The 26,325-nt window shown below is 44.6% G+C and overlaps 2 protein-coding genes across 2 annotated transcripts in view; both read right to left on the bottom strand.

Annotated features, from left to right (window-relative positions):
* Positions 1–26,325, bottom strand: part of CREBBP (CREB binding protein) — a 111,914-nt gene that overhangs the window by 41,935 nt on the left and 43,654 nt on the right. The window contains exons 3-6 of the mRNA XM_060174090.1: positions 25,102–25,278; positions 9,965–10,205; positions 8,738–8,851; positions 1,893–2,135 (exon numbers count right to left, since the gene is read on the bottom strand). Coding sequence (XP_060030073.1) covers positions 1,893–2,135; positions 8,738–8,851; positions 9,965–10,205; positions 25,102–25,278 — 775 coding nt within the window. The remainder of the gene's footprint in view (positions 1–1,892; positions 2,136–8,737; positions 8,852–9,964; positions 10,206–25,101; positions 25,279–26,325) is intronic.
* On the bottom strand, positions 22,013–23,616 carry LOC132533054 (small nuclear ribonucleoprotein G-like). Its single transcript, XM_060172472.1, has one exon. The coding sequence runs from the start codon at positions 23,234–23,236 to the stop codon at positions 23,015–23,017; it is 222 nt and encodes a 73-aa protein (XP_060028455.1). The 5' UTR covers positions 23,237–23,616; the 3' UTR covers positions 22,013–23,014.

The following is a 26,325-nucleotide window of genomic DNA, read 5'->3' as shown; positions in this document are numbered from 1 at the left end:
AGAACTCAGGTCTCAGGATCCAGTGAATAAGACAAATTTTATTTTCCATTTTTTTAAGTTGCTTTCATTTTTAAAGTTCCATGTTTTAAAGTTATTCCACTAGGAAAAGATCAAAATTAGCTATCAGATAGTAGTAGTTTTCTAAAAATCAGCAAATATAACAAGCTTTGCTTTTTAAAAAAAAATTTTAAATATTTTATTTATTTATTCCCTTTTGTTGCCCTTGTTTTTTTTTAAATTTTTTTTAATATTTATTTTATTTATTTATTCCCTTTGTTGCCCTTGTTGTTTTATTGTTGTAGTTATTATTGTTGTTGTTGTTGGATAGGACAGAGAGAAATGGAGAGAGGAGGGGAAGACAGAGAGGAGGAGAGAAAGATAAGACACCTGCAGACCTGCTTCACCGCCTGTGAAGCAACTCCCCTGCAGGTGGGGAGCCAGGGTTCGAACCGGGATCCTTATGCCGGTCCTTGTGCTTTGCGCCACCTGTGCTTAACCCGCTGCGCTACAGCCCGACTCCCTTGTTGCCCTTGTTTTATTGTTGTAGTTATTATTGTTATTATTGCTGTCATTATTGTTGGATAGGACAGAGAGAAATGGAGAAAGGAGGAGAAGACAGAGAGGGGGAGAGAAAGATAGAGACCTGCAGACCTGCTTCACAGCTTGTAAAGCAACTCCTCTGCAGGCGGGGAGCCAGGGGCTTGAACCGGGATCCTTATGCCGGTCCTTGCGCTTTGCGCCACGTGTGCTTAACCCACTGCACTACTGCTCAACTCCCCACAAGCTTTGTTTTTTAAAGTTAAAATAATTATTTAAAAATAGCAGAACAACTTTGGCTTCACTTATTGACATAACTGTTCTGTGTTGTGTGTTGCTTACCAGAGTTCTGCTCAGCTCTGGCCTATCTAGGTGCAGGGGGATTGTAAATACTACTTCAGAGCCTCGGGTGTTTGCTATTACCACAAACAAACAAACAAAACTTGCTTGATTTAAGTCTACATATAAAAGGACTCTGTGTGTGTGTGTGTGTGTGTTGGGGGGGGTGAGGGTGGCAGGTCAGAATCAAGCCTGATAGAGGGCACATGCTACTGGGTTCAAGCCCCTGGTCCTCACCAGCAGGGGGAAAGTTTCATAAATGGTGGAACAGTATTGTAGGCATCTTTTTCTATTTCTGTTTCTTTAGAAGGGGAAGTAGGAGGAGGGAAAGAGAGAGAGAAGTTGCCTGGAGTAGCAGGGTTGTTTCACAGGCACTGAGACCCACAATAACCCTGTTGGCAATGACAACAAAAAAAATGTGCCTATAGTCTGGAGGTAAAAGTGACTAGAGTGATGGATTTGGGAACATGAAGTTTGAATTTGATCCCCAGCACCATGTGTGCCTAAGTGATGCTTAGGCGCACGCTCACACTTGCTCATTAACAAATCAATCTTTAAAATATAACCATAAGTAAATAAAAATATTGAGAAAATATGCACAAGTGGCAAAAGGCTGTGGAGCTATGTGAGCAAATGGCCATGGCATGTCAAATACTGGACTGCAGTAAGACTAGGAGACAGGTGAAAAGGACCCAGCCAGCCACCCACAAGTGCTCTATCACACACAAAGTTGGTAGGGCAGGTGCAAGACCACAGCTCTAACCTGTGGCGTCTGGAAACATCCTTTCAGAAAGCTGTCCTGAAAAAGCAATTCTTTCTACAGGTCTGTAACATCTCCCTACCTTAGACACTTTTATTTTTTCCTAGAAGTTAAAAGGGTACTCTCACCATAATATTTACTTGCATTGATTTGCAACTAAGTAAAAACAATGACTGGAAAGAGTGGTGGGTTGCAGGAAGACTTGACATTCTCAGTGCTGCATTTGGACCACGGCATTTTCGAGGCTGTCACCTACCCAGGGGATTGAGGGTTCTCATCTGCTGGTGACTCGGAGGCTGTGCTGGTTGCTGTCCAGGAACCTGAGGCTGCAGCTGCGTCTGGGGCTGGTTCAGGTAGGGGAGTCCCAGAGCAGCATATGCTCGTTGCATGGAGCTGGGGTCTATGGGGTTCGGGTTACTTAAAGAAGTGGCACTCTGCTGCCCTGCGCCAACAGTGCCGATTGTGTTTTGAATTCCACTAGCTGGAGACCCCAGGATGGCTATAACAACAAACAGAGACAAACAACAAAGGTCAGTCAAAGGACAGAAGTGCACAAAAGACTTGAAAGTGCCTGAGAAGCAAGTACAAGTTTATCAAAGAGTATCCATGTATGTCATGAAGCATTAGCACCAGGTTATAATGCAAGAAGCCAAAGGTCAGAGAAAATTCAAGCTTCTAGCTTAGAAAGTAGCATAGCTCATGTAATAAAATTTAATAGGCATTAAATTCTGGAGACTCTGAAGTCAATTCAGGGGAATGGCAAACATGGTAGCAGCAAGTGTTTTGATTCTTTTAGGAGTCACCAGTCATTGTTGAACGTAAGAAACCCATCCCCACCCCACCCCCCATTCTGCTCCCCTTGGCCCTTTGCTACTCACCTGCACTGGCACATAAAGAGCAGCAGCAGCAGCAGCAGCAAAAGTGACACCTAGCTAGTTGGTTGTGTTACTAATAAATCCTCTAAAATGCTGCAGGCAATGACTGAATTAACAGCATCCCTTTGTGGGTGGGGGGTGCGGCTAGAGGCGGCGCATTGTTAGGAGGGTCCCTGGTGGGCTGACTGAAGCAGTTCAATAAGCACTGCACAACAGTCAGCTAGCTGAAACTAAAAGATGGGCAAGACCGGCTGCTTCTGCAGGATGTTCCTGATATGCCCACAGCCACTCCCAGCTCAGGGCGTCTCTAGAGAAACCCATGCACCTAGTCCCGGGAGACTGAAGGGAAATCCGTTAGTAAGGAGAACTGCTTTCATCATGGCTCTAATAATTAACTGAGCAGTGACTCCAAACTTGCATCTTTTTACTCATTTTCAAGTTCAATCCATCCCTGTGCCACCCACAGATCTTTACTTGGTAAGCATCTACCCTATGATAGAAATCTAGACCATACTGTTTATTATTTTGACTCTTAAGGGCCCCTTTCTTTGCAACTTCCCCCCAAACTTTAGTTATGCTATAAAACATTAGCTTATAAAACTGGTAATGTAAGACTTGTGGTCCATAAAGGCTTTCTTTCAAATGCATACTATTATTATTCAACCATCAGTGCAACTATAGCATAAACCCCTCTAACTTATCAGATTATAAACTTGTTAATTAGAACAAATCTGTTTAAAAGGCAGTGACTATATATTCCATACTATTAATGTATCTAATAAGGATATGGTCATTAATGCTCACTAGACAATATTATACATACCAAGAACTTCACTATTAGACAGGACAAGTAATTGCTTTTTTTTTTTTTTACCCCCCCATTAAAGAAATGCTCAGCTCTGGCTTATGGTAGTGCGGGGGGTTGAACCTGGGACCTTGTAGCCTCAAGCATGAGTCTGTTTGCATAACCAGTATGCTGTCCACCTGCCCGAGTAACTCCCTAGGTACATTTCATGACAAGCTGAATAAATAATGGTAATATATGTGTGTATATATATATTAACTCTGGTAATGTTTAGCAGAGCACTGCTCGGTTCTGGCTTATGGAGTGTCTGTATTGAAATCTGTAACCTTGGGAGCCCCAGGAACAAGTCTTCTGCAGAACCATTGTGCTGTCTCCTTGGTACTTTGAATAATTATTTTTCTTAGTAGTTAATATTTCTCCAAACTCGAAGCACTGTACTACTAAACCCTACAAGTAAACTTTTCTCAAAAGAATCATGCTGTAAAAAGGCAGACAATGGCAGGGAGACCATTTCTGCATTTGGACGCAACAGCTGTGCTTTCTTAACAGTCCTGCTCCACTTTCCACTTCCCCAGATGCCACCCCGCTGACTAAAAGGCCCATCAAGACAAATGTCAACCCCGACTTCACAGCAGCTAGTTGACGTGATGGAAAGCATGTACTTCTTAATTGTAATCATTATTAATTTTTATTTTTCATTTTAAAAGAAAACCTACCTCATGGTTCATGAGGTGACACCGTAGATAGAGGTAATAACATTCTTGGGCGTGAAGTCTTGGGTCCAGTCCCCAGCATAATATATGCCAGAGTGATGCTCCGGCTCCCGATCATAAATAAATAGTGGGAGTCGGGCGGTTGCGCAGCGGGATAAGCGCACATAGCGCAAAGCACAAGGACCAGCATAAGGATCCTGGTTCGAGCTCCCGGCTCCCCACCTGCAGGGGAGCCACTTCACAGGCGGTGAAGCAGGTCTACAGGTGTCTATCTTTCTCTCCCCCTGTCTTTCCCTCCTCTCTCCACTTCTCTCTGTCCTATCTAACAACAATGACATCAATAACAACAATAACAAGACAACAAGGACAACAAAAAGGGAAAATAAATAAATAAATAGCTCTTTTTACTTATCAGGAGACAAGCAAGCATTTGGAGCTTGGCATACTAGTAATTCTGAGGCAAGGCAAACAAACTACTGATCTTCCTTACTCAAGAATAAACTCACCATTCAGAATGGAGTTGAGGTACCAGAGGTATAGCTCAGTGTTAAGAGAACACATTGTGCATGTGTATGGTCCTAGTTTTGCGTCACAGTGTGTGCACATATGTATATACACACAGATGCGCGCACTTCACAGCAGGATCTAGCCCACAAGAACGGTTACATTAGAATATAATTTGGACAGGATGATCCACAAAGTCTGAATGCTCAATCTCAGAATTTTTAGTCTACTTTTTTCTTGGTGGAATTTGTTGCCCCTGAGCTGCACTGGGCCCTGACTGCTGTAGCCCAACTGTATTTGGGTCAGCAGTCTCCCAACCGATTCCTGAACACCCCTGCTAGCCTGGCACTCAGGCCCCACCCCAACACTAGTCCTAAGCCCCCTCATTCTGACTCACAAACTGGTTCCCTGTGTGTAATAACGTGTGTCACCCACACCTTCTCAACAGCTCAGAAGACAGAGCCTGGATCTGAGCCTTACCTTGTGCCCCAGTCACCCTGGGATATGCTGTGACTCAGATTTCAGCACAGGAGGTAGAGAACAGAGCCCAAGTCTCCACACCTCTCACAAGCAACCTGGTGGTGCCCACAGTAGGTTTACTGACTACATCCCTTGATGAGGCCAGAACACTTCAAATGGGAAGTCTGGCATGTGCCTACCTCTGTGTCACCCTGAACACTAGAATTCACTCTAGAGCTGACACCAGACAGATACCTTAAAAAAAAAAAAAAAAAAAAAAAAAAAGGAGGGAGTTGGGCAGTAGCACAAAGCGCAAGGACCGGTGTAAGGATCCCAGTTTAAGCCCCCGGCTCCCCACCTGCAGGGGAGTCGCTTCACAGTTGGTGAAGCAGGCCTGCAGGTGTCTGTCTCTCCCCTCCGTCTTCCCCTCCTCTCTCCATTTCTCTCTATCCTATCACACAAGAACAACAACAACAAAGCAAGGACAACAAATGGGAATAATTATTTAAAAAAAAAATCCTCACTCATGGCTCAGGAAGTGGTACAGTGATTAGAGAGCTGAAAGTAAAAAAGCATGAGGTTCTGCATTTGATTCCCTGCATCACCTGAGCCATTGTGGTGCTCTGATTCTCTCATATTAACATATAAATCTTGAAAGAAAGGAACAAAGAGAAAAAGGGAGGGAAGAAAGAAGCCTTTCACTCAACCACTGCTTACAGAATAGGTTGTCTCAGACCAGTGATTACAGAACCCTGAATTCACAATTCAAACAAAATCTCAACACAGACCAAAAAATATGGCCAACAGATTCTTTAAAGGAGTCATCAGTGAGAGAAGTGAGGCAGGGAAGAGTGTCCGCAAGCCAGGGTGAACCTAGTGGGCATGGGTGGGCCTCATATGGTCTCAGCATCCTTTTCAGACAGTCCTTCCAACCCCAAATCACCTGTTTACACAGGACTTTCTCAATTCAGTCACATTAGTGTCCTCACAGCCATGTTAGTGGTGCCTTCTAGAATTTTCTTCCACTGCTGTTACAGTTGGGCTCCATCAAGTACCCCACTGACCATATTCTGACCCATCTCTCAAAGAATACCACACAACTGGGTTGTCTGTTCACGGCTCCTTCAATTATCATCACATCACTTTTCATGCAGCTGTTCTGCTTCTAAAACCCACCTTTAAGTTACGGGAGGGACTGATTCACATGTTCTATTACTACACAACTTGCTTTTGGACAGGATATATAACATTTACAGAAAACATAATACTGAAACATTTTCACTCTTCAAACTTGTCGCTTTTCACAAAACTAAAGTGCTACAACGGAAAGAATACACTCAAAGCTGAAATTTAATTTGAGAAGTATTAACCAAAATTAAAATGAGTGCTCTCCTTTCTTAATTTACCACTCCCCTGCACAGAGTTAGTCCACATATTGCCTGTAACTGCATTATAAAATCACCCTGCTAGCACCTTGTGTTATGACTAGTAGAAACTCTGTGGTTTACCACTTCAGAGAGCACCACTGGAGCAACTGTCATTGGTTGGGCAGTTGAAAGGATGCTAAAACCAAACCAAAACAACAACAAAATCCACGTTTCTTTACTTCACTCTTCTTTAAATAAAAACCACTGTTTCTTAAAAAGAGAAATCACAGGTGCTAGGTGGTGGACCACCTGGTTAAGTGCACACATTACCGTGCACACGGACCCAGGTTTAATCCCCTGGTCCCCACCTGCAGGGGAAAGCTTCATGAGTGGTGAAGCAGGACTGCAGCTGTTTCTGTCTCTTACCATCCATTCCCCCCTCCCCTCTCAATTTCTATATCTAGTAATAATAGTAATAATAATAATAATAATAATAATAATAATATTTTTTAAAGTGTATAAAATTGTTTAAAAAGAAAACAGTTTTTAAAAAAAATGTTTTGGGGCCGGGTGGTGTTGCACCTGGTTGAGCACATGTATTACAATGTGCAAGGACCCAGGTTCAAGCCCCTGGTCCCCATCTGCAGAAGGAAAGCTTTGTGAGTGGTGAAGTAGTGCTGCAGGTGTCTCTCTGTTCTTCTCTATCACCCTCTTGATTTTTGGCTGTCTCTATCCAATAAATAAAGATAATAAAAATTTAAAAAATGTTTTAAAGAGAGAAATATCACAAGGGGGCTGGGACGAAGCTTACTAAATAGAGTCAACAATGTGCTATGAGCAAGGGCCCTGCTTGAGCTCTCTGTGCACCACATCGAGCATCATGCAAAGGGGAAGCGCCATGAGCCCTGAAGCAGTGCTGTGGTGTCTCTCTTCTTTGGAAAAAATAGAGAGTCTGCCAGGAATGACAGAACTTCCCAGGAATAAAGCCTCAGCAAAATCTGGCAGAAAAGACAGAGAGCATGCTCTGCACAAGATCACTAAAGTTTACATCTACCAGGGTGATTCCTAATAAAAACAAAGTATCCCAGAAAAGTGATAATCTGAAATCAAAGTTTAGAATGAAATCTTAATTCCTTATTCAGTGTAATATAATTACAACTTGACAACAAATCTTTTGGTACGAGCATGTGAGTGCAATGTACCCTGAAACAAGAAATAACCATCACAATATAATTAAATTGCTTTACATTAACTTAAAGGAAAAAAAGACTATCCTGATAAAAAAAATTGCACACTGACTCCATTTTTGTCACAGAACCACTTAACTGATTTAGTAAAGTGGCTTTTGAAAGAAACATGATGGCTCCTGTGGGGAGGGACCTCTCGCTAGGACACAGGTAATCTGCTGAGCGAGTCCTGGCCTCCTGCAAAGTTAGTGGAGCCAGACTCTTAGCAATAGTACATTCAATGTTCCCCGGAAAGAAACACAGAAAGCATGTTGTGTCCAGCAGCAGGGGTGGGAGGGGGGTTGGGGGCACGGTCTGAGGAAGACGACCAGGAATGATGACAGCGGAGGACACAGAACCACAAATGGGGGAAGATGGTGGCCAAGATGGAGAAGATGAAGACTGCTGTGCTGGAAGCAGCTCCAGCCAAGGGCATGACATGAGATCAGGGGCACTTCCTGTCTGTCCAAACTGGGGGTCACACCCAAAGACCACGTCTGCCTCTGAAATGGCGAAAAGGTGTTAACACTGGGAAGCTCGTCCTTTCACTGCTCTGATGTCCAGATAGCAGGGCGCCCCAGAGCTTTTGGCAGACCCCTGCACAGGGATCACTCCTTAATTCTGTGCTGAGGGTCATACAATGACTGTGAGAAATGACTGGCAAACAACAGGAGTGATTAGGACACAGTCAGTCCTGGGCTGATGCTAGACTCTCAGTCCTACAGATGTTTATCGAAGAGGAGGAGATGCCTCCGAATGCTTCCATGTAGCATTTCAGGTTGCCCCAGCCTAACTCTTCCAGAGCAGAGGCCTCAAAACTCACTTTAGGAAAAGGGTTCTTCCAAGTCCCTCAAAGTGACTACTCTGTCCCCCACTCTGAAGTCATCACCATTCTAGTGATGTGACATTTAAAACCTCAAATACGCCTTAAGTTAAGAGGTGTCAGGGGCTCAAGTGAAAAAGCCCCTCTGGTCTGGCCCTACGACCAGAACCCTGCACACAGAGAGCCTCTGCTGGCTAAATGTGCCTCTCCTCAGTTACCATCCACTATGTGGGCAGAATGCTGCCCTGTTCCCTACCTACTCCTCTGTTCTATTTAGAAATAGCTTCTTTGCTCCTCTCCAAACTTCTCTGCCCCCAATGCTCACTTACTTTGTTGGTTTCGCTTGTCACTGGCATTTTTCAAAGGGAGGCAAACAGGACAGTCATGTCGTGTGCAGTTCTTCCAATGAGAGATGATTTGTCGTGAAGATGCACAATGGGCAACTATGACCAGAAAAACAACGAGATGTTATTTTTCTATCCAAATTGTCACAATTTCAATTACAACTAAATTATAATGCCAGATTCCAGAGGAGTATGGTAACAAGTGCAACCATAACACAGTAAAAGCAGGCCTCGACTTACAAACAGGCTGTATTCCTAAAAGTTTGTAAGTCGACTGTTGAACGTTCTAAACAAAAACTTCCCACAAAAGCAATGTCATGAATGAAGGTGAATAAGGTTCAGCCTGCAGAACAAACAAGCTATTTGACCTGCTATGCTGAACTGCGATGAAAAGTAGAATAGTAATCCTATAATGTCACTTTTTTTTTAAAGGCCTGTATTATGTTTAAAGATGAAATCACTAAAATGCTGTACTACAGGAATATGGACAGAGAAGCAAACGAGAAACTAGGTGATTCTGAAGGGGACCTGGGCACTCTGCAAAGCACAGGAGAAGGTGGCTGCACCTGGCTGCTCTCGCCTCTAGCTTCCCTCCCAGGCCTCTTGAAGGTTTATCTCAAGCCTCCTCTGCCTCTCCATCAGGAGTAGGGCTGCTCTAGGGAAATGACAAATGTCATGAAGGCAGAAAGGGAGGTTCAGGAGCACACATAAGAAGAGAAGGAAAGAAGATCCAGATAAAAGGAAATTTGTTATAAGAATCACTTCAAGGGGCAGGGATAATGTGGTGTACACACCATGGACAATTCTGCTAGTGTCTTGATTCGCCTTCAGATGAAAAAGGGGCAAAGGAAGGCAGTGGGTTCTGACAGTCAGAGCCTAGGAAGCCACTTCAAGACAGACGCTCTATGCTTGGGGAAGGAGGTGTGTGCATGTTTGTGATGGTGTCCCAAACCACAGGTATTCCTGAAGAAGGCTGAGCCCAAAGGAAGAGGAGGGGAAGAACAAGGCATGAACTCATCCAGCAGCAGAGCGAAGAGCATCACAATCCGATCACCCCAATTCTCCTCAGTAGGTAGATGCTCCAGAGGCATCAGATTGGCCAGTGTGTGGGGATGTGGGCAGTGGGCATCTCATTAACAAGAGAGATGTCAAAGGACAGTAGACAAATTCCTCCCTCAATTTTGCCTAAAGGGTTTCCGAAAATGCACTTACCTTGACAGGCTTTCCCAGCCTGACAATGTGTCATGTGATTCAGAACATTCTTCATGGTTCGACAATGAGGGAGAGAGCAGGCCCGGACCTCTCCGTTTGCTTGTTCTCGTCTCTGACATTTATGAGCATGAAGCAGTAGAACCAGCTGCTGCTGTATCAGTTTGCGTTTTTCAGGATCTGCAGTGGGGCCTGTTGCAATTGCTTGTGTGGGTACAATTCCCACTGGCGTTTGCATCTGAGACTAAAAACAAATCAATAAAAGTATTTTAACAAGCTGTCAGGAGTTCAGATTCGTGTTCATCAATTATTCATCAAATGTTAATGTTAATGGTGAAAATGAGACACAGAAAGAAGGTGGCAGGTACGAGTCTCTATAGTTCATTAGTAACTCTAAGATCTGGAAGTGGGGCTGGGTGGTAGAGCACTTGGTTGAGCACACAAGTTACAATGTTCAAGGACCCTGGTTTGATCCCCCAGTTCTCACCTGTAGGGGGAAAGCTTTGCAAGTGGTGTCTCTCTCCCTATACCCCTTTGATTTATGGCTCTATCCAATAAATAAAGATAAAAATAAAATAAAATGGGGGTCAGGCAGCAGTGCAAATGGCACAAAGCGCAAAGATCAGCATAAGGATCCCAGTTCGAGCCCCCAGGTCTCCAGCTGCAGAGGGGTCGCTACACAAGCGGTGAAGCAGCTCTGCAGGTATCTGTCTTTCTCTCCTCCTGTCTTCCCCTCCTCTTCCCATTTCTCTCTGTCCTATCCAATGACAATGACATCAATAACAACAATAATAACCACAACAACGGTAAAAAAAAAATTTTTTTTTTTTAAATGGAAACAATAGCCTCCAGGAGCAGTGGGTTCATGGTGTGGGCATCGAGAGGCAAAAATAAATGAATAAATAAATAAATAAAAATAATAATATCTTGGGGGCTCAGGCAGTAGCGCAGCGGGTTAAGCACACGTGGTGCAAAGCGCAAGGACCCCAGTTCGAGCCCCCGGCTCCCCACTTGTAGGGGAGTCACTTCACAGGTGTGAAGCAAGTCTGCAGGTGTCTTTCTCTCTACCTCTCTGTCTTCCCTTCCTCTCTCCATTTCTCTCTGTCCTATTCAACAACAACATCAGTAGCAACGATAATAATAACCACAACAAAGATAAAAACAACCAGGGTAACAAAAGGGAAAAAAATGGCCTCCAGGGGAGTCGGGCGGTGGCGCAGTGGGTTAAGCGCACGTGGCGCAAAGCGCAGGGACCGGCATAAGGATCCCGGTTCGAGCCCCCGGCTCCCCACCTGCAGGGGAGTCGCTTCACGGGCGGTGAAGCAGGTCTGCAGGTGTCTATCTTTCTCTCCCCTCTCTCTCTGTCTTCCCCTCCTCTCTCCATTTCTCTCTGTCCTATCCAAAAACAAAGCAACGTCAACAATGGCAATAATAACCGCAACGAGGCTGCAACAACTAGGGCAACAAAAAGGGGAAAAAATGGCCTCCAGGAGCGGTGGATTCATGGTGCAGGCACCGAGTCCAGCAATAACCCTTGAGGGAAAAAAAAGGCCTCTGGAGCAGTGGATTTGTGGTGCAGGCACTGAGCCCCAGCAATAACCCTGGATGCAAAAAAAAAAAAAAAATCTGGAAGCACAGAGATGAAAGCAACACAGAGCCAATGCAGAGGTGTCAGGAGAATGTGGAACTTACAGGCATAGAGGGATTTCATGCCTGGCACTGCATGCGCCAGAGGTGAGCAGTTCTCTGTTCTCATTCTCTCTTACTCATAAAGTAATAAATAAATACTTTTATAATTTAAAAAATAAAGTTTGTGGGCTGGGTGGTGACACACTGGTTGAATAATATGTTAAAGAATGCAAGGACCTGGATTCAGGCCCCCAGTCCCCTCTTGCAATTGGGAAGCTTCACAAATGTTAAATCAGGGTTGTGGGAGTGTCTTTCTCCCTCCCTGTTTCTATCCAAAATTAAATAAATAAATGAGGTTGGTTAAATAAATTTTCTCAGAGCAAGAAATTAATATTGTTAACTTTTTCTTTCTTTTTTTAATTATTTATTTTTACCAGAGCACTGTTCAGTTCTGGCTTATGGTAGTGTAGGGGACTGAGCCTGGGACTTTGAGGCCTCAGACATGAGAGTCTCTTTGCATTACCAATTTTTTTCTTTAAAAAAATATATTTTTCTTTTTTTACTGGATAGAGAAAGCCAGAAATTAAGAGGGTAGAGGGAGGTAGAGAAGGAGAGAGCAAGAGAGACACCTGCAGCATTGTTTCATCACTTGCAAAGCTTTCCCCCTGCAGGTGGAGACTGGGGGCTTGAACCTGGGACCTTGTACATTGTAACATGTGCACTCAACCGGGTGCACCACCACCTAGCTCCTGTTCACTTTTCCTATAATACGTATGACTGGAGGGAAAGTTATAACTGGCATTACACAAACCACATGAAATATTGTTTTTCTAGTCCCAAAATTGGCAATTTCATATGGTTCAACCTAACTAAGACAGCCACGCTCTGACTAAGGGCAACCTACTGTGGGACACAGCCTTATGAGCCCTATTTGATTTTGCTGACTTGTGACAGAAGGACAATGCTGGCAGTGCTCATTATCTCTCCTGAAAGAATAGCACAACACTTAACCTTCCTGAGCCCATCCCATACAGCTGTTCGTGCTTATGACATGCAGTCTTTTATCAAAAAGCCCACTCAAGACAATAACTACAATAACCATTTTTAAAATGTATGATGACCTGCTAGAGGTACAGAAATAGAATTTGGTTCCTTTCCTTTCATCTTCTCCACCTCACAAACCAGACTGAACAGATTATGAACTATAAAGAAAATGAGTAAGAAGACTGTGGAGTCTGCATGTTTCTCACCAACCACCAATATTCTTCAGACAGAGGCTTTCCACATGTACGCACATGAACACGCACGCCTGTTCTCACTGTGCAGGAATGACATGTGCAGGGCTTTCCTGTCTGCTCTGGTACACCAATGCTCTAGAGTTCCCAGCTTCATTTGACAATCCTCATTACCTCCTGGTAGTATAACACTACTCTGCTCTGATCTTTCAAATTAACTATCAAAATCAGAGGTGCAATTAGTAGAAAAACTTATGAAGATATTTCTTAGGAAATCAAAGCTCGTTTTTGTGAAGTTTTCTGTTGGGCATTCTCTTATGGAGAAACTCAGAAAGTCACATGTAGAAAAGCCAGCAGCACAACTCACAGAAGCCCAAGCAAAGTCCTGGCTAGAGACAGATCTTGACAGCTGGAGATGGGCTTCGCTGTCTAAGGGCAAACAGCCTCTCTTCCTTTTGTGGGAATTGAAGAAAATTTGATTATTAAGGAAACAACATCTAAAGTCTCAAAACCCAGGCACCAGCTTAGTCAAGTATAGATGGGTTTGTCACTTCCAGTTTTCTTATTTTGATGGAGACACGTGTGTGAGGACTACAATCAACGCTCCTCTGTCAGGTATGTTCCTGCGAGGCTTGGTAGTTACGCCAATGTCTATTCACTACATTGAGCTGCCCCAGAGTCTGGTAGCACAGCTTGTAAAGCAGATGCCTATGTATTCATCCAGTTGTCCAATCTCCCATCACTGTACTCCACTCCCTCTTTTGTCTGCACAACTACAAAAGGTAATGTACAAATCAGCAGATAACTACTGATTATGCCCTTGATCAGCTTATTGCCATGGACTACAATGTCTATTCTGAAGGTGAAGGTGTTTCCATATGTGAACATTTCAAAACCTGGGTGGGGTTACATAGCATACTGAATATGCAAAGAGACTCTCAAGTCTGAGTCTTCCAGGTTCAATCCCCTGCTCTACCATAAACCAGAGCTGAACAGTGCTATGGCCAAAAAAAAAAAAAAAAAAAAACACATTTCAAAACCTTATAGAATGAAGTATCATGACTCAACAAGATGACTAGTAACTCTTTTAACTATCAGCAAAAGCATGTCTCGCCAGGTAGTAGTACACCTGGTTGAGCACACATGTTGCTATGTGCAAGGACCCAGGTTCTAGCCCCTGTAGGGGGAAAGCTTTGCAGGTGGTGAAGCAGGGCTGCAGGTGCCTCTCTGTCTCTCTTCCTATCACATCCTTCCCTCTCAATTTCTAGCTGTCTCTATGCAATAAACAAAATAATAATAATAATTTTTTAACAAGCATGTCTCACTGGGTCGATGTGTGTACCCACACTGCTTCCTCTTTTTAAGGTTCTTCCCCTCTTGCCACCCCTCCTCCACATTCTCCTGACACTGACCAGGTTAGTTCTCCTGTGGCTTCTTAAAATACATAAATGTTAGTCTCAAAGACCAATCTATCTTTTTCCCCAAGAATCAGTCATACAAAAATCAGGTAAACTCCTAGCCATGAAATCAAACCATAAACATACTGTCTTCAAGGTTACTGAACATGAACGTAATCTAGGATGTTTCTAAAGCCTTTTCTGACCTACACGAGAACACGTGCAAACTCTAGACCCGATGGCATGTTTAAACCTGGGGGAGGAAAATATGGCTTAACAAGTTGTACTCACTGTTTACCTGGGTCTAAAGAGCAAGCTGGAGAGTGAAGCTAAGTCAGCAGCAAGGAGAAGATACGCTGTATCTTACAGTCCTGGGCTTGGATTCCTGTTACGCTCCACAAGCACACACAGGGCTAGTTCAATTTGCTGAGTGATTAAAATCCCAGGGCACAGTGAACTTGCGTCTCTCTCTCAAACTGCCACTCAGTGAGGCACCAGGGAGCTTCAAGGGGCCCTTGTAAGTAAGAAGTAGCCTTCAGCCCTAGCGACTCCCCTATTCAGACCCCGCCAGGCAGCAATGAGAAGGCTTAGGTTCTTTCCACGGACAGAACCAAGTTGGGGGTAAAGCCAGAGTGTTGTAAATGCCTCCAAAAGTAATGTCTACATGTTTATACTATTTTGTTTTTACAACTGTCAAGAAAAAATATGAAAAATAGAATAAGGCAGAATGTATTATGCCAGCTGCCAAAACAAATTTACAGATTTTATTTTTACCTAATCCAGAAATAAAGAAAAAAAAAAAAAGGTGCATGCACATATGAAATCAATGAATCACAAAGGTGGCAGTTCAAATTGGAGGGTGGCAATCTTTGATTTCTACTCACCTGAACATAAATTCCACATGGATTAAAGTAAATGAAACAGATTTCAGTAGAAAAAAGCATCAGAGAAATATGTATGGGTATGGGGGGGTGAGGGTGGAGAGAATAAGATCCCACAGGTGATTCTGATGAACTGATGGGCTTGAGGGCCAGAAACTACAGAAGATGGCATGACCTCTTCTCTAAGAGCAAAACCACTAGCAACAAACAGAAACGATCAACAACCTGGGCAGAGGGGAAAGAGAGTGAGAGGGAAAAAGGAAGGAAAGCAAGCAAAGCAGCACAGTTATTGCTTCTCCTCCTCACAGCCAGCCTTTACTTCCCAAGTTCTATGGTCAATCCCAACACACAACAGTTCATTTAATGCTAAGTCCTGTAAGGCACCTCGAGCCCACGGCACAGAAGTCTCTGGGACTGACTTGCTTGGGGTGCCTTGCTTAGGTGGTGAGCCTAGAGGTAGTATAGCAGGGACCATAGCAAACTTCCCAGTCCGACACAGAATAGACCTTGCTTTACGAAGGGCTCTAAAAGAAGGTAGCAGGAATGTGAAAACAAGAAGACAACAAAGAACTGGAGATGTATAGAACACAAGCACTTGGGGTAGTGCAGCGGGTTAAGCGCACACGGCACAAAGCGTAAAGACTGGTGTAAGGATCCCGGTTCCAGCCCCTGGCTCCCCACCTGCAGGGGGATCGCCTCACAGGCAGTGAAGCAAGTTTACAGGTGTCTTTCTCTCCTCCTCCTCCTCCTCTCTCCACTTCTCTCTGTCCTATCCAACAACAGTGACATCAATAACAACAACAATAATAACCACAACAACGATAAAACAACAAGGGAAAACAAAAAGGGGAGAGAAAAAATAACTCCAAATATCAGTGGATCTATGGTATAGGCACTGAGGCTCTCAAGGCCAAACAAACAAACAAACACAAGCACATTAATGCTCACCAGTAGCCAGAAAAATGCAGATAATACTGTGTGATATTGGGGAAGGTCAACAGTGGCACCCACGGAAAGCACCTTTGGACCCCGAAGCAGCTCACAGGGGGAGAGGTCAGCCTGGTGCAGGAGTCTCATTCTCCAACTGCCTTTTTTGCCCATGCTGACATTCTGAGCCACTAGTGACGGGACTGACCGAGTATCTAGGAGGTGGCTGGGGAGGGGCAGAATGTCTGTGGTCTCTAAAGGCCTGGTCACAGGCTCTGTGGATGTACTTGTCCCTACAGCCCAGCAACTTCAACTCACAACCCAGTCCAACAAACCACCCAGAGATGGAGAAGACGGGGCGGTAGTGTACAAGGTTGAGCAGACATGCTGCTGTACAAAAAGACCTGCGGGGGGAGCTTCAAGAGAGAGAAAGCAGGTGTCTATCTTGCTCTCTCCTTCTCCACCTCCTCCACAGCTCTCAATTTCTCTATTATGAAATAAAGCAGAAAAGAAAAAGAAAAGGAGAAGAAGCCTTTATGATTTCAGGGCTCCCAGCGGACTTTTTATTCTCCCTTTGAATTTCAGGCGGGTGGGGGGAGAGAGACGGGTGCCCCATGTGACACTAACAGTGGGAGCCTGGGTCCTTGCACACAGTCAATGTATGCTATACTACACATTACGACTCTCCCAACAGTGAAACTTTTTACATTTTTGATGCTTGGTGTTCAGATCTTAAAAAACAACTTACAGGCAGAGCCAGAAAGCCCAAGAAAACAAGAGTCAGAGATCATGGCACTGAAGCTTCCTTCAGTGCAGTGGGTGCAAGGCTCAAACTTGGGTCATGTACATGGCAAAGTAGCACAGTATCCAAGTGAGCTATTTTGCCAGTTCTCCTAACATTTTTATTTTTATTTTATGTTCCCTTTTATTGCCCTTATTGTTTTATTATCATTGCTATTGATGTCATTGTTGGATAGGACAGAGAGAAATGGAGAGAGGAGGGGAAGACAGAGAGGGGGAGAGAAAGGTAGACACCTGCAGACCTGCTTTACTGCTTGTGAAGTGACTCATGTGCAAGCGGGGAGCCGGGGGCTCGAACTGGGATCCTTACACAGGTCCTTGCGCTTGGCACCACATGCGCTTAACCCACTGCGCTACTGCCCGAAACGCCTAACATGTATTTTTATTTTGACTACTCTTCTTACACAGATTTTAAATGACTGTTCACAGTCTTCCCACACACACACACACACACCCATCTATCCCAGGATATAATCAGATATGTGCACAGGAGTACATCTAACAAAGTTTATATTATGGCTCTGTAGGTGGATAAAGAATTGGACTGTCTATTTGAGGTATATTCCAAGGGGCCCATGACTTGACAAATGTTTGCCTGAGCCCAACAGCTAACATGCAGGTAGACCAAAGGTGATGGTGTCAAGAGTTGGAAATAGGACTAGAAAGCTGGATCAGGACAGAGTAGCTCCCAAATATGGGAAAAGTATATAAATACCATTAAATGTAAACCCCACAGATTTGATCTGGGGCCTATATTCAGCACAGGAACCTGTGTAACATCTGTATCCCTGTAGGTCTGAGCTTCTATGGTCATAGCTAGGAACATTCTGCACCCCATAATGATCCCAGGTCCACACTTGTAGACAAGAGGAAGAATAGGAAAGCTTTCAAGGGAGAGGATGGGATACAGAACTCTGGTGGTGGGAACTGGGTGGAATTGTACCCCTCTTATCCTATGGTCTTGCCAATATTTTTATTTTATAAATTTAAAAAATGGACTGTCAAGCATGAAGTTCTGTTCTAGTTCTCTCTTTCTGACTCATATAAATAAATCTTGAAAAAATGTATATTTTGTTATGTTATTTTGCACTAAATATCTAACAATAGGTTATAATGTCTGCAAAGGACTTGGTTTTGGACTGTGTGCAGTAGAGACTGAACACAACTGAATGAGAATGAGTATTTCCTCACTCCAAGCAACCACTGCTGGGACCTATATCCACGTCTGCAGATACCTGGAGAAAACCCTTCAGCTAGATCAAGCAGGCCCCAACCTTGCCCACCTTCAATAGGGGCTGTTCCCACAAGCCTCAGCCAGTCTTTCCACAGCCCACCTGGAAGATACTTCTCCCCAAACGCCACTTAACATCAGAAAATGACGCCAAGACGAACAGCAGGTGGGGCAAGGAATTCCTCTGTAATGTTTGCTTGTTCTGATTTCCCCAGAAGGGCCCTAGAACAGCTGGGTGTGTGGAGCTTTTAAGTCATAGAATAAAGAAGAGGCTCACTAAATGCACACAGCTATCAAACTGGGAGAAGCGATAATCACCTCTGAGGTGCTAGAGATCAACTGGTAAGCAACAGAACATAGCTGTTTAGATAGTTGAAATAATGATGTTTGTGTTTACCTTAGAGCTGAAAGATTTAAAATCAGTAAGAAAATAACTTTAAATGAGTAAGTTAGACCAAAATGATTTCTAGTATTTAGCAGAAGCTCTGGGGTTTTAAGGTCAAACCAATGGTTGATGAAAGAAGAAAAGGTGATGGGGGGTGAGGAGACAAGTAGCACAGCAGGTTAAGTGCACATGGCACGAAACGCAAAGACTGGCATAAGGATCCCGGTTTGAGCCCCCACTCCCTACCTGCAGGTGTCTTTCTCTCCCCTCTTGATTTCTTTCTGTCCTATCCAACAACAGCAATGGCAACAACAACAAGGGCAACAAAATGGGGAAAATGGCCTCCAGGAGCAGTGGATTCATAGTGCAGGCACCGAGCCCCAGTGATGACTCTGGAAGCACAAAAAAACAAAAAAAGGAAAAGAAAAGGAAAAGGAAAAGGAAAGGAGAAAAGGCGATGGGAATCAGATGCTGAGGGCAGAGGACTGAGAGCAGGAAGCATCTTGGTGTCTCTCTGCTTGTCCCACTTTGCTCCTATCTGAAGAGTCGATTTGTTGGGCATAAGATACAGAGTCTCATCTGCTGGTCAGAGGGCCAGGCCAATCACAGCGAAGGGCCTTGGCTGAACAAAGATGCATTCTGCTGCCGATTTACTACAAAACTCCTACAGGACCATTCCTAAAGAATGCTTCTTACAGTAAGTGCTGGAGAACTTGGCAAACTAACCATTTGCTAAGCTGGGTGTGGGCACTCGGCATTAGCATCAGTTCAGGTGAATGCAGACAAGGGGACTATGGTAGACTAACTTCAACACAGCAAATGACCTTTGCTGGCTCTGACAGTCACTCTTCTAGGGGTCGTCAGTTTGTCTCTCAAAAACATCTGGCACTTACTGTTTGCTCGCCACAGCTGGGCGCAAGTCTGGACAACACTTTTTTCCCCACTGGGTCTCTCCTTCACAAGAACTGAAAGCTCAATGAATGTCTCTGCTGATAATTGATGTTTCCACCCAGCAGGTTCCACTAAAGATGCTACACTAACCAGACTCTAGCAGACACTGCTGATGAATGAAAGTTTCATGATCCTGATTTGAGTGAAGACCTACAGTTGTGTTGGTGTCAAAGAACTCTGTTAATTCCTCAACTTACAGTTTCCTGCTGTTTATAACATTTCATACTTTGTACTTAGGTGATTATTTTCCATCTAAAACAAACAGAAAGGATTTGCACAGGCACTGATAACAATTTTAGTCTACAAGTTATTCTTTAAGAGCCCACATATGGATTTACAGATATTCTCAGAGAGCTTGAAGACAGAGGTGCAGGGAGAAGATGATAATAAAAGAATGAATTGAAACACTCAAATCACTGTAATTAGAGACAACCTTCTCCCCCTCCCCCCATGTTTTCCAACTCATCTATGGAGACACCACTGACAACACAGAGTGATGGTGAAGAGTCGTCGGATTGCACACATTTCCAGAAATGCACATGTGCTCTCCTGACCCTAGGGTAGAGAGAAAGACTAAACAACAGTGACTGTACATTCTGACGATGAAGTGGTCCAGGAAGTGGCGTAATTAGGTAAACTTAAGGTACTGAGTTCAATCACCGGGACTGAATATATCAGAGTAGATTCTCTGGCCTCTCCACTACCCCCTCTACTCTCTCTCTCATTAAATAAAAAAAAATGTTAAAAAAACTCTCACTGTAAAGCACACATTGAGCGCATCGATGCCGGGAACTCAGTCCGTGAGCTATGCTAACTGCAGACTAGGACCCATAGAGATGCTTGGGCTCCTGCTGCTCAGTCAAAAAATGGAGGAACAACACAATAGACCCCTTTGTGGGTCCCCATAGGACCTTGCCCTCAACCTGGATCAACAATGGTAGAGAATGTTCCATCCTCCGATACACCTGAGGAAGATGGGTCAATACTGGGGCAGCATGGAATGTTCCTACTCATGACCACAAAATGTGAGCCCAGATCTACAGGGATGTAAAGGTCACACAGGCTCCTAAGTTAATTATGGGCCCCAGATCACAACAAATTGATGGGGTTTACAGTAATATTTATACCCCTTTCCCATATTAGGGAGCTACTCTCTTCCCTGATCCAGCTTTCTGGTCCTTTCCCCATCCATGACATCATCTCCCCAGACAATAATTAGGATCCACCTGCATATCAGATTTCAGGCTCAAGCAAAACAAACAAACAAACAAACACTAGTATAGCTACAGGCCCTTTGAAATATAACTAAAATATGCCTACTAGCTATCTACAAAATGGAGGATCCCCCAACGCTTCACCTGCACTATTGCAGCCTTTAGGTCCATAATTGTCCAACAGTTTGTCTTTGTATATTAACTCTCTTTTCATCCACCAGGTTCCAGATGCTAGCAGGATGCGACCAGACTTCCCTGGACAGACAACCCCACCAAATGTGCTTTGGAGTTCCGCTTCCCCAGAGCCCTTCCCCACTAGGGAAAGAGAGAGACAGGATGGGAGTATGGAATGACCTGTCAACGCCCATGTTCAGCGGGGAAGCAATTACAGAAGTCAGACCTTCAACCTTCTGCATCCCACAATGATCTTGGGTCCATACTCCCAGAGGGTTTTTTTTTTTAAAATTTTTTTAATATTTATTTTATTTATTTAATCCCTTTTGTTGCCCTTGTTTTATTGTTGTAGTTATTATTGTTGTTGTTGTTGTTGGATAGGACAGAGAGAAATGGAGAGAGGAGGGGAAGACAGAGAGGAGGAGAGAAAGATAGACACCTGCAGACCTGCTTCACCGCCTGTGAAGCAACTCCCCTGCAGGTGGGGAGCCGGGGTTCAAACCGGGATCCTTATGCTGGTCCTTGTGCTTTGCGCCACCTGCGCTTAACCCGCTGCACTACAGCCCGACTCCCTCCCAGAGGGTTAAAGAATAGGAAAGCTATCAGGGGAGAGGTTGGTATACGGAGGTCTGGTGGTGGGAACTGTGCAAAGCTGTACCCCTCTTATCCTATGGTTTTGTCAATGTTTCCTTTTTATAAAAAAAAAAAAAAAAAAAGTGGAGAGAGTGCGACAAATAAAGAAGAGAGTTGTAAAGTCCTAAAGTGGACACAGAACAGAAGAGCACCCACTGCAACGGGGTGCGGTGGACAGCAAGTAGCTCTAAAACACTGCATTCCACACCACAATCATTGGAGAGCTGGTTAAAATTGCAGGCTGCAGTGTAAGAGAAGTGTAAGGTCCATCTAGCCCAGAATTATCCTGGACTACTAGAGGAACGAGGTGGCATACTTCAGTCAACTGAAGACACTTACTGTACCACTGGGCCAGTGATAGAGGTCTTCTGGAGAATGTAAGGCTCTGACATGTTTCCTAACATGAAGTCCAACATATGCATGTTGTGTTACAGATATGCACAGTTCAGGTTCGAGCCCAGCCACCACTCCATTTAAGGGAGTGTCTATGCTATTGCATCCCTCTCCCCTTCCCTTCTCTCTCTGACTCTGTCTCCATCCACCTGCCACCCCCCACGCTCCCCCAAAAGTAAACATATGAACATAGCTTCCCTTCCCTTCCTCTAAAATATTCTGTACCAGTGGCCTGGGAGGGGTACAAGAAAAGCTAGAATCCCAGAACCACCTGGAAAGACAAGCAGAATTCCCCCTGTGGAGTATGCTGCCAGGAAGGGCCTTAGTTGCCACCAGCATGGCCCAGCTGTCTCTCTGGCGGGGCACAGGCACAGGCACAGGCACATGCACACAGTCCTCTGCCAGTCCTTTTCCTCCTGCAGAGGCCTGCACCAAGCACTGGAGTGGTAGGCAGGGAAGGTTCCTAGAGAGGCTACCAGTCAAGATTCTCAGACCCAAACACCCTTTAAAGGAGCAGCACTCCCATTCAACCCTGTGCCATGGGGAAGGATTATGGAATCTGCATGAAGGTCTTGCTTTTCTCAAAAAAACCAACCAACCCACATGTAGAAAATTCGTACTGGGAGTAACCCTGCAGGAGAGTACCTGGGAGCCCCACAGCAGACTCTACAGGAGAAGGGCTGAGGACTCCGCTCTGGTCCCCCAACTTCTTAGATGAGGTAAGACCAGTAGATGCTCTACTTCTAAACAAAGCTCCTTTAGAAAACAATCCAGGTCTTGTCGGCAATGACCTAATTGACAAATCCAGTCCCACTAGACGGCCAAGATTCCCTCCTTCCTGCAAACGCTCCCTCACTCTGTATGTTAGGGCTTTTGTTCAGAAAAAAAAAAAAAAAAAAGGCAGAAAGTGTCTGTCTGTCTGTACACACCCCAACTTCTGTCCCAGTCCAAACCCGCTTCTAGTCTTCTGTCAGTAAAATTTCTTCCTTCTATGTAAGTGGTCCTGGAACTATATATATAGTGTGTAGTTTAATAGCATTTACTTTTCTTTTTTTTTTTTTTTTTTACTATTACAAAAGTTTATTTAATAAAACTCAGTAAGAAAATGTACACGACCTAACTTTTATATCAAAGTGAAAAGATACCGTAGAAGAGGGGACATGTTGAACAGTCTTCTTGTTGAACAGTCACTGTGTTTATACTCATTCCAAGGCTTCTAAAATGATGCTATTTCCATGTCTTACCACCATTCCAATATTGTTTTGTTGCTCACTAGTTGCTATTTCCACACATTCATCTATCACAAGGTTCATAAATGGGTCAAATCCCCACAGAATTCCTTGGACATGTCTACTGCCATTTAATTTCAATGACAACTTCTTGTCCATAAGTTTTTTCAATTCGGGAGGATGAGCCTTGTTCATGGTGTCTACTCTGCGAGCTCAAAACAGCATTTACTATTAACTCAGTAAAATACACACTGCACTTCAGATATGCTACAGTGTGGAAAGTGTACCGGGAAATATAAGAATACGGTGAGACTTATTATAACAAACTGCAACAATCCACATGCAGTTAAGAAATCACAAATGGGAGTTGGGTGATTGTGCAGCGGGTTAAGCGCAGGTGGTGCAAAGCGCAAGGACTGAAGTAAGGATCCCAGTTCAAGCCCCTGGATCCCCACCTGCAGAGGTGTCACTTCACAGGTGGTGAAGCAGGTGTCTTATCTTTCTCTCCCCCTCTGTCTTCCCCTCCTCTCTCCACTTCTCTCTGTCCTATCCAACAATGACAACAACAATAACTATAACAATAAAGCAACAAAGGCAACAAAAGAGAATAAATAAAAAAGAAAAGAAAGAAAGGACCGGCATAAGGATCCCAGTTCGAGCCCCCGGCTCTCCACCTGCAGGGAAGTCGCTTCACAGGTGATGAAGCAGGTCTGCAGGTGTCTGTCTTTCTCTCCCCCTCTGTCTTTCCCATCTCTCTCCATTTCTCTCTGTCCTATCCACCAACAATGACATCAATAACCACAACAATGTTAAACAACAAGGGCAACAAAAGGGAAAATAAATAAATATAAAAAAAAATAAAAAAGCAAAACATTTATTTATTAAAAAGAAAGAAAGAAAGAAAGAAAGAAAGAAAGAAAGAAAGAAAGAAAGAAAGAAAGAAAGAAAGAAAAAAGAAATCACAAACAAGGCCTGGGGTGAGTCCACTCGGTAGAGGACTGGGCGTGCATACCTGCTGCCCAGGAGGCCCCACTCACAAAGCCCCAGCACCAAAGTCAGAGAAGAGCAGTGCTCTGGTCACTCTTTTCTTTTAAGGAGGGCAAGAGCAAGAAAACGGCTTACCAGATAGCTAGCACACTTTCCATTTTTTGAGGACTCGGGTTCTAGCCCCATTCACCACATGGGAGCACCACACAGAGCGGAAGCTTCACCAACAGTGAAGTAGTGCTCCTCCTCTCTGCCTTTTCCAAGCTATCTGAAAATAACGCTGTGTTGTGCAGTCTAGGGTGACAACACAGGACCCAGTATCTTGAAGATGCTCCTCACTGCTCAAGCTCCCTAGATGGTCCTGCATGCTCTGGTGACAGTCGTCTGTCGCTCCTAACCTGCCTGGTCTGTAGCCGAATCATCTCTCCCTGCGCTCCCAGAGCCAGTTCATTCACCTCCTAGCACCGCACGACAGCAATCCCAGTCCCCAGATGGCAGTGGCTATCCCCCTTGTCTACCGCATGGACCTGCTGTCCTCACTCACAGCACCTGAGGTGCCATGCCTGGAGTGGAATGACTCCACCCCTCCCTACTCCAGTGGAAACCCCCTTCCTTCTCTGCAGTCACCTGCCTCAAGCCCACTGAGGCCTGGGTGACTACAGTGGAAGTTTTGGAAGGAGGAAGACGTGATACCAGCTGTCAAGCCAGACCCAGTCCAGTCCTTTGATTAAACATGAATCTGTGAATTTTACTGGTATCTGTAAGCCCTAGAACCACAGACAGAAATGTGGGTCAAGTCATGTCTGATTCTCTAGACCTTAATGTCAAATCAAGAGAGTGACTGTGGAGATAAAGGTAAAGTGACTGGTGTTCAGAGCCAAGGAACCAAGAGGACTGGCTGGAGACTTCTCTCCCAAGTCTCCCTACGGCCAGCTATCACAGAAATGAACTCACAGGTGAACACAGCACATATCACTGGAGGCACAAGCCAGGGCAGCTTTTCAGGGCCAGCACGGTAACACCCACATAGCCTGCACCCACCACCACCGATGCAAGAGAGCACCAGAACTTACCATGTTTGGCACATTGGTGACTGAAGCATTCTTGATTTCTGTGGGGAAGGGAGGCAAACTGTTGACCATGTTCTGCTTGCTGGATAACTGGGGGTTCACTCCAGGGGTGCCCATTTGCTGCCCTCCAGTTTGACTGAAGGGTTGTCCAAATGGACTTGTGTTCCCAGTCATTCCCATCTGAAACAGAACAAGGCAGTATCAGCTGTCATGAAGGGACGCAGCAGGAAGGGTCAGGAAGGGTCTCAGGCATGCTCATTGAACTAATGAGGCAAAGCCTTCTTTCCCATAAAACCATATTTCAATTGTAAAGCAAAGGCTCATTCTTAGGGCTCACGGGCAGGACTATCAACAGAATGACACTAAAGATGGAAGACTATATGAAGCTGCTGCAGACAGCTACAGCTCTCCCTTGCTCCACTATCCCCCTGCTCCTGCTACACCCCCCCAAAAAAGATAGTACCTTTCCACCAAATATCAGATATGCTCTTCTTTTAAAAATATTTTTGTTATCTTTATTTACTGGATAAAGGTAGCCAGAAATTGAGAGGAAGGGGGATGTAGAGAAGGAGAAAGACAGAGAGACACCTGCAGCCCTGCTTCACCACTGGTGAAGCCTTCCCCCTGAAGGTAGGGACCAGGGTTTTGAACTAGGGTCCTTTGTGCACTGTAACATGTGTGCTCAACCAGGTGTGCCACTACCAAGCCCCGCAGATACACTCTTTATCCCAACACAGGCACTCACAAATTAAAGAGACCGTCTGGAAATAAACCCTGTAGAACCCTGACACAAAGGAAAGAGCTCCCGCTTAATTACTCAGTAAGCCCTCAGTTTCTCTCAGGCTCCTCCCCCACCCAACCCCCATTCGCACCAAGAGCAGTTTGAAATGCTCAGTAGAATAATGGTAAAGAAACAACAGAACATCTGGGGTCTGCTCAACATACTCCAGTGAGCAAGAGCTAGGGCAAGGCAGGGGCCTAGAGGAGAACCCACTGGCCACATGCTAACTCCCCAGCAAGCAGCAGGTGTGTGAAGGGGGTGGGTGGGATACTGTCCTCATATTATGCATGTTTGACGAAAAAGTTCCATGGTAAAGTCTCCAAAACATTAAAGTGAAGTAAAAGTGCACAGCAGATAAGGGTGATACCTTATTTCACTAGTCAGGCTCCCCTATGCCACAGCCTGACCACTGAGCTGCAGGCTGGCTTCTCTAGTTGTGTGTACCA

This window comes from Erinaceus europaeus, chromosome 15 (assembly GCF_950295315.1).
Source record: "Erinaceus europaeus chromosome 15, mEriEur2.1, whole genome shotgun sequence".
NCBI classification, from domain to species: Eukaryota; Metazoa; Chordata; class Mammalia; order Eulipotyphla; family Erinaceidae; genus Erinaceus; species Erinaceus europaeus.
This window is presented reverse-complemented; position numbering and strand designations above follow the sequence as displayed.